Source organism: Protopterus annectens, chromosome 7.part0 (assembly GCF_019279795.1).
Source record: "Protopterus annectens isolate FY-2018-M chromosome 7.part0, PAN1.0, whole genome shotgun sequence".
Lineage (NCBI taxonomy): Eukaryota > Metazoa > Chordata > Ceratodontiformes > Protopteridae > Protopterus > Protopterus annectens.
The window spans coordinates 1520659467-1520676837 of NC_056739.1; the positions used below are offsets into that span (position 1 = coordinate 1520659467).

At 41.4% G+C, this 17371-nt stretch overlaps 1 protein-coding gene across 1 annotated transcript in view; it reads left to right on the top strand.

Annotated features, from left to right (window-relative positions):
• Positions 1-17371, top strand: part of PPARG (peroxisome proliferator activated receptor gamma) — a 688549-nt gene that overhangs the window by 352823 nt on the left and 318355 nt on the right. Inside the window, exon 2 of the mRNA XM_044078056.1 lies at positions 9550-9777. Within this exon, the coding sequence (XP_043933991.1) occupies positions 9558-9777 (220 nt within the window). The 5' untranslated portion in view covers positions 9550-9557. The remainder of the gene's footprint in view (positions 1-9549; positions 9778-17371) is intronic.

Sequence of the window (17371 nt, forward strand, 5' to 3'; positions counted from 1 at the left end):
ATATAGATGTATATGTACATATACATATATAGATGTATATGTACATATACATATATAGATGTATATGTACATATACACATACATAGATGTATATATACATATATACATGTATATATATACATATATATATATATACATGTATATATATACGTATATATGTGTGTATATATATATATATATATATATATAAATAAATATATATATATGTGTACACACACATACATATGCGGCTCAATGCTGCCTGCAAAGAATTACTAAAATATTTATCCTCCATTGAACCTCAGGCCAGGCAGTAGGTCTCCCACACTGCCTTCCTGCAGGATGGGTAAACTAGCATCAGGCTTTCACTTCCCCTGCAAGATGTCTCCTTGGGCACTCAGACCACTTCAAGAACTCGTGTCACCAGGGTCACACTCAAGGCTTTTTCTCCCTGTCCCACAGAGCCAGACAGTACTCAGAAGAATCTTTGAGAAAGTCACTATTTTCTGAAAGAACTTTTATCTTATTGAGAAACACAAAGTCCAAATATTAGCAGCTGCAGTGCTGGTAACTTCACCTCCTCACCCCATCTGGAAATTATTTGCTTGGAAGATGCTGCATTGGGTCTTTTGTTCTCCTGACAATCAGTTCCATTTCTTCTGTAGAACTAGTCTTAGTTATTGAAAAGATATTTTAGGAACCTAAGAGCAGATCTACTGTGAGTGTGAATCTTTGAGCCCTTACTGGAGGAGATGAAATTTTACATAAGAACATTTGGAGCAACACGCTCTCAGCTAACAGTAATTCTGGATGACTTTAAACCTGTGAGGGATGAATGACTTTAACATACCCTTCTGATAATCCCCTCAAAGTAAATTACCATAAGATGGAAATGTAGAATGCTCCAGTCAGCCCATAAATGTTATGGTGGTATATGCCTCATATTCCAGGAGAAACTCGGAGGATAACCCTGTTGTAAAATTTTGCTGTAATGGACTCCTGTCATTGAAGTTGTAGACAGGTAACTAACCTGTGGTCTAATGTTTGATATCCAACTTCTGCCCCTTCAGCTCACCCCACGGAAGTATGAGATATATGCATTAACCAGGCCTTCTACCATACTATATCATGCATATTGGTATACTGAAGAATGCTTCCAAGATGTCCCCATCAGCTGCTCTTTCTCTCCCACACCCTTAGTTGGATAGGATATTTACTACATAATTAGCACTTGTGCATAGATGTTAAATAGCTTGAAATGTTAGCATATCATGTAAACCTTTCTTTCAGTAAAGGGAAAAGTTGATTATAATTAATAGTTATTAAAGAAAGGGCATGTACGGTGTAACACATAATGTAAACAACAGGTAAGGCATGTTTTCACCTCTGTGCTTAGACTATCCAGCAAATAATTAACTGCCATAAAGACTTGTTTTCACCTTTGTGCTTAGAATATGAACCAAATAATACTGCTAATTTATTTGTTATTTTTCGGAATAATTTTATATCACATCTTAAGTATGATAATACCTATTAAAGGGCAGACTGGTATGAATAAAATAAAAGTGTTACAAAAGAGAGAGTTAGTTTCTACTTGTGAGCTATTTATAACTTGTATATTATGTGTAGTATCTGACCACTAGAAGGCTACTATAAAGTCTCAAATTAAGCAATCAAAGCTTTGGCTTCTGGGGTTTAGTTGTTCAGTATAAAAATGACAAGGGGAAAAGAATTGGTAGATGTTCATCGTGTTACACTGCTGCAGTCATTACATTTGGGTTATCCTGCCGTCAGGCAGTTCCCCAGTTGGCCTAAGTTCCAAAGTCTTGGCCCGGCATCAGTTGCTGTTGCCTCCTCCCTGACTTCAGTGCGACAGGGGTATACAAGATGCAGCCGACGCCATTTTCTTCAGTCTTACTTGCACGCAGTGCCCGAAGCAAAAGCGGTTCGCAAGTGCTAGTCGGCCGACTCTTGAGGTATTCATTCCGAATCCAGAACCAAAGTCTTCTACAAAGCTAAGTACCCTGTTGGGGAAACTTTTTCTTGCCTCAGACCGATGTCAGTAAAAGTTAATAACTGTATTTCTTGTGCGAAGCAAATACGTCATAAGGATTTCCATTCTTATTGTATCCCATGCGTAGGCCCAGACCACGACGTCACTGGTTGTCGGTTTTGTGCTAGGTTTAACAAGCGCACTATTAAACGTCGGTTTGATTTTGCCCGACATTATTTTGGCAGAAAATTCAATTACACTATGCCATCGGAACTTCTGACGACCGGAATTCATAAAAAGCACAAAGACAAGGACAGGCATCTGAGGCCTAAAACTGACGACGAAGCCTCTTCTAGGCCAGTCGCCGGTTCTCCAGTTTTCAGCGAGGCGCCTTCGCAGCCCCTGATGACCGCTTCTGCAGAACCACAGGCCGCCTCTGACTCCCATGTGGAGATGGCTGGACCTTCAGACACACAAGTTTTTCAGCCTTCCGAAACTAACCCTACAGAGGGATCCGGAGTAGCTGAGCAACCCATAACTTCAGAGGGTGTCTTCAGACCAACTCATTTAAGCATTAAACTCTCTGCTAAGTCTAAGCCTCCTTTAAAAACAAAGAAACAAATACAGCATTCTCCAGGACAAGCCTCCATGTCTAAGAAACAAATGCTCAAAATGGCCGAAGACCTAATCACTCTGATCAGGGGGTCCCACCCCCCTCCTGATAAAAGGCCTAGACAGGATGCAGACTATGACTCATCCGACCAGGTGTCCATTTCTTCAGATTCATCCTCAGACCTAGGATATTCTTTACCCCCTTATGAGGATTCTGATGCTGAGGAATCAATTCCATCAGCCTCTCCGCCTGAGCATTACTCCTTTGGGGAAACCTTACATACCATGGGGGAGCATTTCCAGTGGGAAGGCCAGGATTACTCAGAATCCAAGAAAAGGCTCAGAGACTTCCTTTTATTACCTCAACACAGACCCCTTGCTATTCCGCCAGTGTTAGGTATTGTGGATGATGTGTATACTGAATCCAGCTTAAATCCTGATTCCTTACCTCCAGCTCCAGTTAAACCTGACAAATACTACTGAGTCCCTGACTCTCACAAATGTCTGTATAAAAGCCCTGTTGCTGACCCTGAAACTATTTCTCAGGGACCCAAAGGGGTTAAGGCCTCATCAGCAAAGAATCCAGTTCCCTCTGACAGAGATTCCAGAGCATTAGACAGATGGGGAAAGAAAGTATATACGTCTGCAACTTTAGCAATGAGAGCCTTAAATTGCCAGTTTCACATGCTAAAATATCAGCAATTTTTGATGTCTCAGTTGAAACAAAAAATGCTTCCAGATTCAGATCCTCCTAATTTTAAAGAAATGCACGATTTATTGCATGCTGCTGAACAAGTGGGAAAACATATAAAAATCCAAACAAAGTGAAAGACCGTTCAGTTAGGGCACAGACTATTTAATTAAATAGTCCGTGCCCTAACTGAACGGTCTGTTTTCACTTTGTTTGGATTTTTATAAGTTTGTTTTTCGTTGTGCGTTTATCAAGTGGGAAAACATACTTTGCAATGTGGTTTTGATTCTTTAGAGGCCTCCTGCAGAGCAGTAGTTACAGGCTCTGTCATTAGAAGACATGCTTGGTTAAAAGAACATACGTTACCAGATCATGTTATAGTAAAATTACTGGATGCACCTTTACAGCAGGATGTGTTATTTGAAGTTAAGGCAGAAGAGGTATTAAAGAAAATGGAGGACAAGGCAAAATCTGTGCAAACAGTGAAGGATTTCTTACAGGTTCAGCCTCCTCGATTTAGCAGAAATTGGCCAACAAAGAATTGGACCTTTCCAGTTACAGACAGACCTCAATGGGGCAGTTACAGACGTCCAAGAGGTAGAGGTCAACCACAAGGTCCTTACAGGCCTTGACAATGGGGTGCATCAGGCCAGAAAGAAGGGGAAGACAGGCCCCAAGCATATAAAAAGCAGTTCCAATGACTTCTCCCTACAGCTGCCAAACAGCTCTCTCTTGGCAGCCCCCTTGGGAGGAAAACTGGCACTTTTCTATCACAATTGGCATATGATCACCAAAGACAAATGGGTTCTCAGTATTGTATCTCAAGGTTACAGGTTCCACTTTCACACTCGGCCAAGGTTAAAAGGAATGCCAGATCTGCCACCAAATCAATGGGCAGAGGCTCCAAAACTAATTACAGCACTCATGGACATGAGAGCTATTCAAAAGGTACCACCACAGGAACAAGGACAAGGATTTTACTCAAGACTCTTTCTGGTTCCCAGAAAAGACAAAGCCTGGAGGCCCATTCTGGATCTTTCTTCTCTAAACACTTACTTGGATGTTCCGAAATTCAAAATGTTGACATTACAGCAGCTTCTTCCCATGTTGGGCAAGCAAGCTTGGCTCGTGAACTTGGACCTCAAGGAGGCATACCTGCATGTCCCTATCAGACAAAACTGCAGAAGATACCTCAGAGTCATAGCTGGTTCAATGCACTATCAATTCTCTGCACTGCTCTTTATCTACTGCGCCCAGGGTCTTCACAAAGTGCCTGGCACCAGTAATTGCATTTTGCAGACAGAAAGGAATTCAAATTTACCCGTACCTGGACGACTGCCTGATTGAAGCAGAGAGCAAGGACATTCTTCTAAAGCATCTGGCGTTTGTAAAAAAGTTAAGTTGCCTGGGGTACACAGTAAATGAAAATAAATCAAATCTAGTGCCCTCACAAGAGATAATATTCCTGGGTGCCAGCTTGAACACATTGGCCCAGATGGCTTATCTCACGCCAGACAAGCAAGGACAACTGACTCAATACTTTCAATTGATGGCAACAAAGACCCAACTCCCTGCAAGAAATATTCTGCAGGCCTTGGGTTACATGGCATCTTGCATACTACTAATTCCATATGCCAGACTGCATATGAGGAAACTACAATGGTACCTGTATGGTCTCAACACTGTCAAAGTTTGGAAACAGTTATGCCACTAATTCCTTGCCTTCAACAGGAGTTTCGATGGTGGGCTCAAGCTTGTCACCTCAACACGGGACAGCCTTTTACTCAACCCACAGCCAGGCAAACACTGACAACAGATGCATCGGATTACGCCTGGGGAGCACACATGGCAGGAAAATGTATTCAGGGCAAGTAGCCCGCAGAACAAAGGCATCTTCACATCAATCAAAAAGAGATGCTAGCTGTACAGAATGCCCTTATAGCTTTCAAGGACCTGCTGCATCCAGGACAACTACTACTAAAGACAGACAACACTGCAGTTATATGGTACATAAGCAAGGGGGCACTCACTCCTACCCCCTCTGCAGACAAGCCATGACCTTGTGGAACACAGCTCTAAACTATCAAGTTCATCTGCAAGCACAATTCCTGCCAGGAGAGGAAAAACACACTGGCAGACTACTTAAGCAGAAACATCATGGATCCCCACGAATGGGAATTGAAGCCACAAATATTCAGAATGATAACACAGAAATGGTGGAGCCCGGACATAGATCTGTTTGCATCCCCAATGAACTTCCAGCTACAGAAATTCTGCACAAGGAGTTACCATCCACAAGCATGGAAAGTGGATGCCCTCTCATTCAGCTGGAAAAACCTACAAGTATACGCTTTCCCACCACTACCTCTTCTTCCAAAGGTACTCATAAAAGCCAGGCAAGAAGAGCCAAAGATGATCCTGATTGCACCAGACTGGCCACGCCAGCACTGATACCCAATCTTAAAAAACTTAGCACAAGGACCACCCTGGATTTTACCTCAAATCCCACATCTGCTGCCTCAGCACAACAATCAGATACTCCACAGCCAGCTAAAAACCGTAAACCTAGCTGCATGGAAGATTCCTTAGTCAAGCAAGCAACGCCTCTCTCCAAAGCTGTTATGGATGTCATTCTGGAGGCCAGAAGGCCTAGTACCAGGAAAGCCTATTCGGATGAATGGAAGAGATTCTGTGCCTGGAACCAGGCTCACAGCCTTGACCCTCTTGTCCCAAACATTCCTCAGATACTACAATATTTAGCTGAGATGCTGGACAGAGGCCTCTCCTTTTCATCCATCAAGATCCACGCCTCTGCCATCTCTGCTCATTACAACACGGATCCACCAATTTTCTCTAATCCTTTGCTAAAACAGTATCTCAGAGGGGCTAAAAGCATAAGACCGCCCCGTAGAGCACCTACTCCAACTTGGGACCTCAACTTTGTTTTGGAAAAATTAACTTTACCTCCTTTTGAGCCAGCTAACACAGCGGATATTTAAAATTTATCTTTTGGAAAACTGCTCTGCTCCTGGCAATAACATCAGAGTTTCAGAATTACAGGAACTAATGGCAGTGGAACCTTTCCTCATTTTCCACCAGGACAGGGTGTCTTTAAGAACTAACCCTACGTTTATGCCAAAGGTGGTATCCTGTGTGTCTCTAAACCAAACTATTCACTTGCCAACTTTTTATCCAAAACCACAGAATAAAGGGGAGAGACTACTGCATTCTTTGGAAATTCACAGGCAGTTACGCTTCTACTTGGACAAAACCAAAGCTTTCAGAAAATCTGAGCAATTATTGGTAGCATATGCTGCAGGACCACAGGGAAAAGCCATTTCAAAACAGACTATTTCAAAATGGATAGGACATTGTATACGTTTCTGCTATACACACCATGGAAAACCTGTACCTAGCAGCATTAGATCTCACACCACCAGGGCAACAGCCACTTCAACTGCCTACCTCAGGGGAGTACCTATCAAGGATATTTTGGAAGCAGCAACATGGAGTTCTGTGCATACCTTCACCAAGCATTACCATCTGCCTCTATACTCTAAATCCAGAGATGGCTTCGCCTCTGCAATGCTGCAGGGCCTTATAGCCACCCCTAATGCCTTATAGAACCAGCCACCCTTCCTCAGCTTTGGGATTCTACCCAAGTGTAATGACCGCAGCAGTGTAACATGAATATAGTACAGTTTTGTACCTACTATAAATGTAGATGTTCGAGTGTAGACACTGCTGCAGTCCAGGTTACCCTCCCTCCTTCCCCTCTTACTTGCTGGTACGTACCTATGTCTTCTACCCTTGCTACCTATGGGGAGTATTTGCTGGTAATTGAAAGTTGTTGTTTGCTATTCTTATGTATGTTTTATTAGCAATTTGAATTGCCTACCTATTTGGGGGCACCTAACATCTGGGGCAAGAAAAACTGAAGAAAATGGCGTCAGCTGCATCTTATATACCCCTGTCGCACTGACGTCAGGGAGGAGGCGACAGCAACCGACGCCGAACCAAGACTTTGGAACTCAGGCTGACTGGGGAACCACCTGATGGCAGGATAGCCCAAGTGTAATGACTGCAGCAGTGTCTACACTTGAACATCTACATTTATGGTAGGTACAAAACTGTACTTTCTTGGTTTTGTCTGCTAAATATTAATGACTAAGTCAGTTGTAATAAACTGAGATGCAGAAAAGTAAAAGATGGTCAAATAAAACATGTCAAAATGAAAATGCTTTCATCCATGTGTCTAGATAATTACAACAGTACTGGATGGCAACACACTCACTATTTGCCTGAGTTTATACCAGATTACCAGTGAGGATGGACTGTTGGCCCATGCCATTGTGGTCACAATAAATACACTAATACACTGTCCATTTCAGGGAAAAGCAGGTCAATTGTAAATTTTTGTTGAGATGTTAGATTTGACACATTGTTAAACAACATTTAAGCAAATAACCAATTTGCTTTGAGCTACTTTTGAGGTGTTGTTGGCTTTACTTTGACACAGGACCTTGATTTGTAGACTTGTGTGTTAAAAATCCTAAGAATTCCTAAAGTTGGTTGTAATAAAACAGATTGCCATTTAAATATAAGCAGACAGGTAAAATAATTTATAAACATGCTGAATTAGTGTATAGGAAAAGAAAAATAGAAAACAAAATGAGACATTCAAAAGGCAGCTTTTCATATGTTTTGAACATTTGCAAATGGCATACTGCCAGAAAGAAAACATTATTAAAGTTTAAGGTGAAATTAAATATATGAACCTGCCCATATTTTATATGTTTCACTGTCAAGGGTGAAAGGTGGGAGGATGACATAATGGTTAAGGTGTTTACCTTAAAGACACAAGGTGCAGGGTTTGATTCTCAAATGGGGTAACTGGCTAGGCTTCAAATGGCCCAAAAGGGCAGTTAGCCTAGTACTAACCTATGAACCTATGAAAGAATGATATGTTGATTCCATGGCTACAATACATTGTTAATTGACCCAGAAAGCTGACACAGTATTTGTAGATGGGAAGATTGACAACTTGAGACTGCAGAAAATTCATTTATTGGAGGGATAACGCTTATACAGATGTGGCCTAGACATGATCAAGCAAAAACCGCACCAGATGGGTAGATGCAGAGATCCACCTTGTGTGGCTGCCATGTTGCTGTCAGAAAAACTCTGTCCCAATTGTCCCCTTATCCCATTTCACTATCAAGGTGGTAGTTGTTACCCGAGTACTGAAGATGGTGGTTAAATCATGGAGGATGCTATTCTCTCAATTTTTCTGCTGTTCCTACTTTCCAGTATTTTTAGGATTAGGCCATTCTCAAAGTAGCAGCATTCAGCCTGTATCCTACTAGGTACACTGTATCTGCAGAAGTCACATTTGCTTGGAAGATAAATATCAGGACATCTATCCTTGATGTTACAGATGTACAGACCATTCCTGAAAAGAAATACTTGAAAAAGGAAAAAAAAGGAGGGCTCCCAAATTTAAATATTCTCAGCATGAAATTATAGCTATGAGAAAGACAAAAACAGAAATATACACAAAGTGCATTATGTGTTTCTTTGAAATGACACAATTTGGAGTAAGAATAAATAAAGTTTGGGATGAGTGTGGATGACAAATTCCTCACTTACATGCAAAGGGGCTAGCCCCTGCAAAAACAAACATAATTCTGCAGCTTTAAGTTAACTGTTGAAAAACAGAAATTGTTTCTTAAACCTGGTTGACTTAACATGCACAGTGATTCAGAAAATATTTAATTTTTTAATGTTTCAAGAGTATTTGTAACAAACAATTTCAACTGAACCAATCTGTTCTAAAAAGCTACGCTTCCTGCAAACATTGCGTCATCATACATGTAATCCACCTTACGACACATTTAGTTGCTAGCCTGCCTTATTGTAACACAATATTCTATACTCTACCTCACAATGTAACGTAGCAGTTTTAATCGATACTTTAGTAATTTGCATGTTGTAATGAGGAAAAAGGACCAGATTTGTAACATACCAGACACATTTCTAATACCTACTGCATTGCTGTAAGAGAGTGTATCTTGAATTCATTTTGCAAATATTGTGTCAAAAAATGCCCTTGGCACATTGTACACTCTTCTGTAAAGTAATAGTGCCTTGAAACTGGCTTTATTTTTGACAGAAATAGTTTAAATATAATCTTTAATTGATGTTAAAAACAGTAAATTTCATGAATGTAGTGGAACTGTTGTTAACACTTCATTTCTTTTTGCTTTTTTTTCAGCAACAGCAATGGTTGACACACAGATGCCACTATGGTCAATGAACTTTGGGATAAACTCAATGGACCTGACTGACCTTGATGACCACTCTCATTCATTTGATATCAAGCCATTCACTACTGTTGATTTTTCCAGCTTTTCATCATTACACTATGAAGACATCCCTGCAATAAGAACAGAGCCCACAGTATTTGACCATAAATATGATTACAGGTTCCAGGAATACCAAGGTACAAAATTCCATAAAAACATTTCAACTTTAGAAGTGAGCTTATTTTTTTCCGCTGTTCAAAACTGTTTCACTGTCTCTTGACAAACTTGATCTGATCATTTGCTATAACTAGATGTATTTTTAAACTTCTGAATTAAAGCATACACAAATAGCTTTTATCACAATATTTTTCATCAGATAGAATTTCTTGTTTCTGACCAACAGTTAAAAATCTCTCATAGGTTTTTAGATAAGTACTAGGTTAGCTGCCCTTGTGGGCCTGTCTATACCTCTCAACCTGGAATATCAAAAATCTGGACAAAGACCCATGAAAATAGGTACAAATCAGTACACTGATTAACATACAATTTGCATACATGATTACAACCCCACCCACTCCAATGGAATTGTGGGATATCAATTTTCAAATGCAAACTGAAGAACAGACAACCAAAATATGGCCCCAGAGACCCAGACCCTGTAGTAAATGGTAACCATTTTCTTTAAAATGTGTAGCAATGATGTTCACTGGGAAGGGAGAAGATGATGAACATTAGGATTTTGTTTTCGGTGACTTGCCGTATGTGGGTTTTATGGTAAAAGTTGGGCATTTAATGGTAGGCAATATTCTAATCTTAGCAAAAGAATATTATGGTTTGCTAGGACCTCCAAAAGTCATTCTTCATGGCCTACTGATCAGTGGCATAGCTACAGTTTGTGCCACCAGGGACAGTCTTTAAGTTTGCTGCCCTTCCCCACCTCACAAAATCATGGTTGAATGGGGCCTCCCCATATACAACCCTTCCCCCCCTGCAGCCATTCCAATGTCCCACTACTTGGCTATTTCACCCCATTTACCATAAACACTGTAATGTGCATACTGCTTTACTTCTATGATTTGGATTTCATTTAAAAGTTTTATTTTACATTTTACAGTATAAACACTAATAGACATCTGCTAAACAAAGCAATGCAGTCTCACAATGAAAATAGACTTAGCATTAAAACTTCTCTGCCCTTGAAACTTACATTCATTGAAACAATATTGAAAGTCACATTCTAAGAAAATACATCTGGCCACTGGCAAATAAAGATTAACTTTGGTCTGTTTTCAAATCATAGGCCCCTTGCACATGAAGCATTCATGTGTTATTTGATACACCTTCCTGATTGCATTAAATTATATTCCTTGTATAATACAGTACAGTTGTTAGAGGGCATTTTAAATTTATTTTGAAGATTTTTCCAGTAAACAATGAAATAAAACACATGCACCAGTAATGACAAAACTGCCCAATTCAGAACATTTCCATCATAAAAGTCATCTCAAACGTTCGTAGTTACTAGTTATTGTGCCAAAAGCAAAAGGTACAATGCAGTACAGTATCAGCAATGCATCTACATACTGTGGGACTAGCTCTCACAGCCTTCTGCACCAAAAGCAAGTATTCAACCTGTATGCTATTAACTATGGAAGGTAACTCAGCATAAGCAGCACTAAATTTTCTTCCCCTGAAGTTCTCAGCTCCTTGTAAATTCCACTCGACACTCAACTGTATCTCTCAACTTTGCAGCACAAGAAATCTGGTCTGGAAAAAGCCAAAACTTATTGGGGGGGGGACAAAAGCCCCAAAACCAGGGACACATTGTAAACATTGCTTGTATGATCTTGGAAAGTTGCTAGAATAAACTGTTGTGTTACCACCATGCATTTCACTGCCATGTCTTGAACCCAGAACCCTGTGCACTACAGTCAGAGCAACATAACACCATGTCATATCAGCTATTTCCTAAAAGACAGACGACTGAAACTATTATTTAGTGAATTCAGTTCTCACCATAGCTCTCAACCTCTTAGCACAAAACACCTAGACAAAGCCAATAATGGGGGAATACAGCCCCCAAACATATTCAGTGAATTCAGTTCTCACCATAACTCTCAACCTCTTAGCACAAAACACCTGGACAAAACCAATAATGGGGGAATATAGCCCCCAAGCATATTCATTAAATTCAGTTCTCACCACAGCTCTCAACCTCTTGGCACAAAAAACTTGGACAAAGTCAATACTGGGGGAATACAGCCCCAAAAATAGGGACAAATTTCAAATATTGATCTTATAAACTTAGAAAATTGCTAGAATAAAAGGTTTTGTGTTACCATGTATTTTCTGAAGAATATGAAGTCTGAAATTCAAATGCCTGCCATTATTTAGTGAGTTTATTCAGTCCTTCACTGATTTGCCAAATAATCCAGAAAACCTCAGATTTTATGAAGAACAGAACAGAAATATGAGGTAAAAACCTGGATAGCTTTCACAACTGGTGGTGGGTAGGGAATTCAAGCTCTTGCTACCTGTACCCAAGGTACACGGCTTGAGCCTGAGTAACTCATTCTAGCCACCGGGTATATTTAAGTAGGGCATTACATGCCCACGCGCACACACGCATGCACACCCACACACACACACACACACACTGTAAGTTGAATAAATTCCCTCCGCTCTCAATAACAGCACACTTGTCAGTTGAATAAATTCCCTCCGCTCTCAATAACAAAACCAAGCAATGGCAGCAGAACCATTCCCTGCATGGAGCTGATGTAATCGTGCATGTGATGACATCAGGTCAAAAGGCCAAAGTTTGAAAAAATAGCCAGGAAAATCAGAAATTAAGGGGTGCCACTTCAGAATCATGGCACCCCATTATTTGGACCTCAAAACCAGTAACAACTGAGAAATTTGGTACAGTTGAGAGGTATGCTCCTGTCCCATTTGGTTATAGACTGGCCTTACACATCCCATTGTTGATAATTTTATATTATTCCTAATGATAATAACTGGGATCACACCACAGATAACTTAAGGGGACCCATGCAAGGCATAAAGCATTTAGGAGCTTCCTCTGTCCATTAGTAGTACAAAGGTATTCCTGGGGTAAATTTTCGATTTCCTATCCATTTATCTAAGTTGTGCTTCAATATAGACAGAGATGATTAACTTTGATGTGGATGGGGAGTCTGTTCCATAGCAGCAGTATCACCTGTGAGCTATACCTGTCCCTTCAAACCATTCTGTTGATGTTGCAGAGGAGGTTTAGATCAATAGACTGAGCATTTCTGATGCCATTTGACTTGTTGATGTGCATTAAATCCATCAGTAATGGGTCGGAGGATACCTTGTATGCCAGACACAGGTCACCTCTTACCAATCCGTAGGTTACCAAGTATAGTGACAGGCTTTGAGTCAGTCCATATGGGATATGTTGTCTAGGCCTTGTATCTTTTTAATGTGGTATCTCTGTTTGTATTCCAGTTGTTGCATGTGTCTGGACAAATAATTTGCCAAAGGGGGCATTATATTCAATGATTGGACTAATGAAGGCTAAGTATACGGGGACAATGATGTCCCTAGATCTGGACAAAATCCCTTTGTTTGTAAGCTGTGCAGTGTAGAAGGACCTTCTTACAACAATAGACCCTTTGGTCAAAAGTTAGATCACTGTCCACATACTTTCCAAAATCTTGAACAACTGGGTCAACTCTTAGAGGCGTATTGTCAGTGTGGTAGTTCCCTGGGGTAGATGACTTCCCAGTGGCTACAATAATGTATATTTGACATTTAGTTTCAGTCCATGATTTTGACACTATTTATTTTGGATAAACCTTCCTGCAGGATGACTAAGCCATTTGGAGATTCAGTGACTGCTCCTAGCTTGTCATCTGCAAACTTAGGCAGCCAGCGACCTTTGGTGTAAGCTTTTACTTCAGAAAAGTAGATGCCAAACAGGAGAGATTCCAGCACAGAACCCTGGGGAACCCTATGGAGGTATCTTCCCCCTATTTTGATTTCCTGCATCCTATATGTGAGCCAGTTGGCAATCCAGTGGGTGCCATAGAGGTTTATTCCTAGTTTATGTAGCTTTTTTACTATGTTTGAGTGGGGAATTGTGTCGAACGCTTTGGCCAGGTGAACTGTATTTTATTGAACTGCTGCTTAATTTTTACTGTGTTTTGTTGCTGTGATTGCTTCATTCAGCACTTTGTATCATTGCTACTTCTGCCTTAAATAGCACAGGCTAGATTCAGACATCTGAATCTAGACTGTGTGCTATCACTTGAGCACTAAAACCAGCCATCTTACATTAAGAAGGCCTTCCTTCACCCCTGTGACAGAAGTGTGTAGCGCAAGACCCATCTGAGTTGAGGATTGCTGGAATAGGCTCTTTGTAGGGCCTTCCTTTTGTTAGCTTGTGTTGAAACTGTTTAAATGCTCTTGTAGTCAAGCGTCACATTTGCTCGTAGCTGTGCAACATGCAACAGGGGTTAGCGGTACCCTGTATAGATGCAAATGCCTAGATAAAACTTTTTCCTCCTTAGGAACAGTCAGTGGAACCCTCCCAGGCTTCCCTTCTGCACTGCAGGCAACTCAGCTGAGCACTGAGCAGCATTGCCATGCTTTTTAATCCCTAATCCTCAATAGAATAAGTCCCCTTGCTAACCCTAGAGCAAAAACTGATCTAACTTGCCCACCTCCTAACAGTGCTTACAGTTTAAGCTGCTACAATGGGCAGTCAGTTTCCCATCATTTCTCCAGCCAGCCTGATTGATATGGGCTTCCTGAGGCAATGTAGTAATTGTCTCATGTATGCTGACAACCATTTACTCCTACAGCAAGCAAAAACAGTATGTGAGAGATGTAACTATACTATGAAACTGTAATCAATCCTCCCAATTAACAGTAAGCAAGACATCAAACAGGTTTTCAGTCCACACACACACACACACACACACACACACACACACACACACACACACACACACACACCTCACCTCTCACACAAGATAAGGTCATGACACATAAACCCACACATGCGGAGGTACTCGCTAAGAACCTACTAAAAGACCAGAGACCTCCCAAATGCAGACAACTCGCACATACTAAAGCATGACTAAAATCTGCTACACATAACACACATACCAGTGTCTCAGTGGATAAGCCCCTAAGGCAGAACACCTCAAAACCAAATGTCCTGGTCATAGGAGATCCCATAGTGAGACGCACAGATGTCCCCCTCACCAGGCTGGACAAGGAGAAGTTCATGATCAGCTGCCTGTCAAGTACCAGGTTCCATCAAATCATGCACGCACTTAAGTCCCTTAACAATTACCGTTATGACTCTGTCATAGTACATGTTGGGGTGAATGACTTGAGATGTACCTTCATGGACTATATGAAGAGAGACATGACTGAACTCTCAGATTGTGTCCCAGGCAGGTATGTCCCTAGCTCTAAACAGCATTCTACTTTCACCCAGGATGATGCCACAATATAAGCAAAAAATGACTGACTTCAACAATTGGCTTAGTTTCTGGTCTCAATCCAGGGAGATCCAGTATCTGTCAGCCTGGAAAGACATGGTCAACAGACCATGCTGCTTTGCCAGAGATGGTCTTCACCTATCTCCTCTAGGCTTTCAAATACTGGCAAAGATGCTTGCCTCCCACATAGTGCCTTTTTAGGCAATACCAAAACAAAAAACTTCCAAAGTAAAAAAAGTCCACTACAGACAAAATCAAAGTTATGATGCTTAATGCTAAGAGTCTAAACAGGAAATTGCACTCCCTGGAAACTCTCCTCATCTTGAAAGATGCTGATGTCACCGAGACTTGGTTCAAGACCACAGAGAGCACCCCAGCCATGCCATGCTATAATACCTTCCACAAGTTCAGACCTCAAAATGAGCATGAAAGAACCAAAAGTGGAGGTGTATTCATCTTCATTAAATCTTAATACACCCCTAGACAGGTTGAACAGTACAACTCACTTGAGCTACTCCAGGCCCAAATAATTATAGGTAAAACACCCTACCACATCATTGCTAGCTACAAGTCCCGCACTATGAACCATGCAAAACACACTGCCTACCTGGACTTGCTTGAATCACTCACTATACAGCCAAACACCTTGGTCATGGGAGATGTCAACTATCCTTCTATCAAGTGGGCGATGTACACAAGCACAAGCTCCATCACCCTGAGGTTCCTGGACTTTAAGACAAATGCCATGGAACAGATAGTCTGCACCCCACAAGGGGCTCAGATGTCCTGGACTTTGTACTCACCAATAAGGGGGGGGGTCACTGCACTACCCCCTGTGTTCTGCCCTCCCTGGTAAGGTCAGACCATAAATCTGTCCCGTTCAAAGTAACGATCAGACCTGACACCTCCACAGGAGTAATAAAAATGAAACTTCTCCAAAACAAGCTATAGCCTACTTAAGTGATGGTTTGAAAAGTTTCAAACCCTTGCTAACACAGAAAACTGTGACTTCTATGCAGAGAAGTCCCCAGTATCACCAATGAGCAGGTCAAATCTGCACTCTCCAAAGTCAAAAATATGGCCTCTATAGGACCAGATAACATCCCAGTCTGCTTACTAAACGACCTAAAACATGACCTAGTGCATCCACTTGGCACTCTCTTTAATTATAGCCTGCATACTGGCTTTGTTCCAGCAGAGTGGAGAACAGCAATTGTAATTCCCTTGAATAAAGGGGATCCATCAACTGACTCTGGGATCTATAGACCCATAAGCCTAACCAGGCTTATCTGCAAGGCCATGGAAAGAATCATCATGGACCTTATCAGCAAGGACATAGGCAACCTTCAAACTCTCTACCTGATCCAGTTTGGCTTCATTAAGGGTAAATCATGCTTACTAAGCTTTGTGGACTTCTTTGAGAATGTCAGCAAAGCCCTGGATGAAGGCAAAGCAGTACATTCCACCTATCTTGACTTAGCCATGGCTTTTGACACAATCCCCCACTCGGGTATCATCGAAAAACTCTCCCAGCTGGGGAGTAACCCATATGGCAAAAGATGGGTAACCAAATGGCTCAATGACAGAACCCATACTGTCAAAGTTGAGTCCACCTCCACCAGTAGAACAGTTACCAGTGAGGTACCACAAGGTACTGTGCTGGGCCCTCTGCTGTTTGGAATCAATTTCTCGGATGTCCAGGTAAAAGTAGATGGCCTGTGGCTTACCAAGTTTGCAGATGACTGCAAACTGGTCACAATCATTGAGTCTCCTAAAGATGTTAGCATATTACAGGAGGGATTAACACAGACAAATGATTGGTGCCAAAGCCACGGTCTAAAACTAAATGCAAAAAAGTGCATCATTGTCCACTTTAGAAAAGAGGTAGCCTCTGCAAATTACAATATAGGCAGCAACCCCCTAAGCTTGAATCTCGTAGTGCATGACTTGGGAACACAAGTTGGTAGCAGTCTAAACTTTTATTGCATGTGCCCACAGTGGTAAGGAAAGCCTTTTACGTTGCACACCTCATAAGTAAGGGCATCGCATCCAGGGCCAAAGATGTTATAACTCCTCTGTACTCCACCTTCATCAGACCACTAATAAGAGTACAATGCTCCCTTTTGCATGTACTTCACCAGACATCTGCAGCAGATGGCGAGACCACAGAGGCTCCTGACCAAGAGAATTCAGGGACTCCAAAACATGACCTACATGGAAAGACTGAAAGCCCTGTCGCTGTACTGTGTGTCGTACAGGCTGCTGAGAGGTGACCTGTGCCTGACCTACAAAG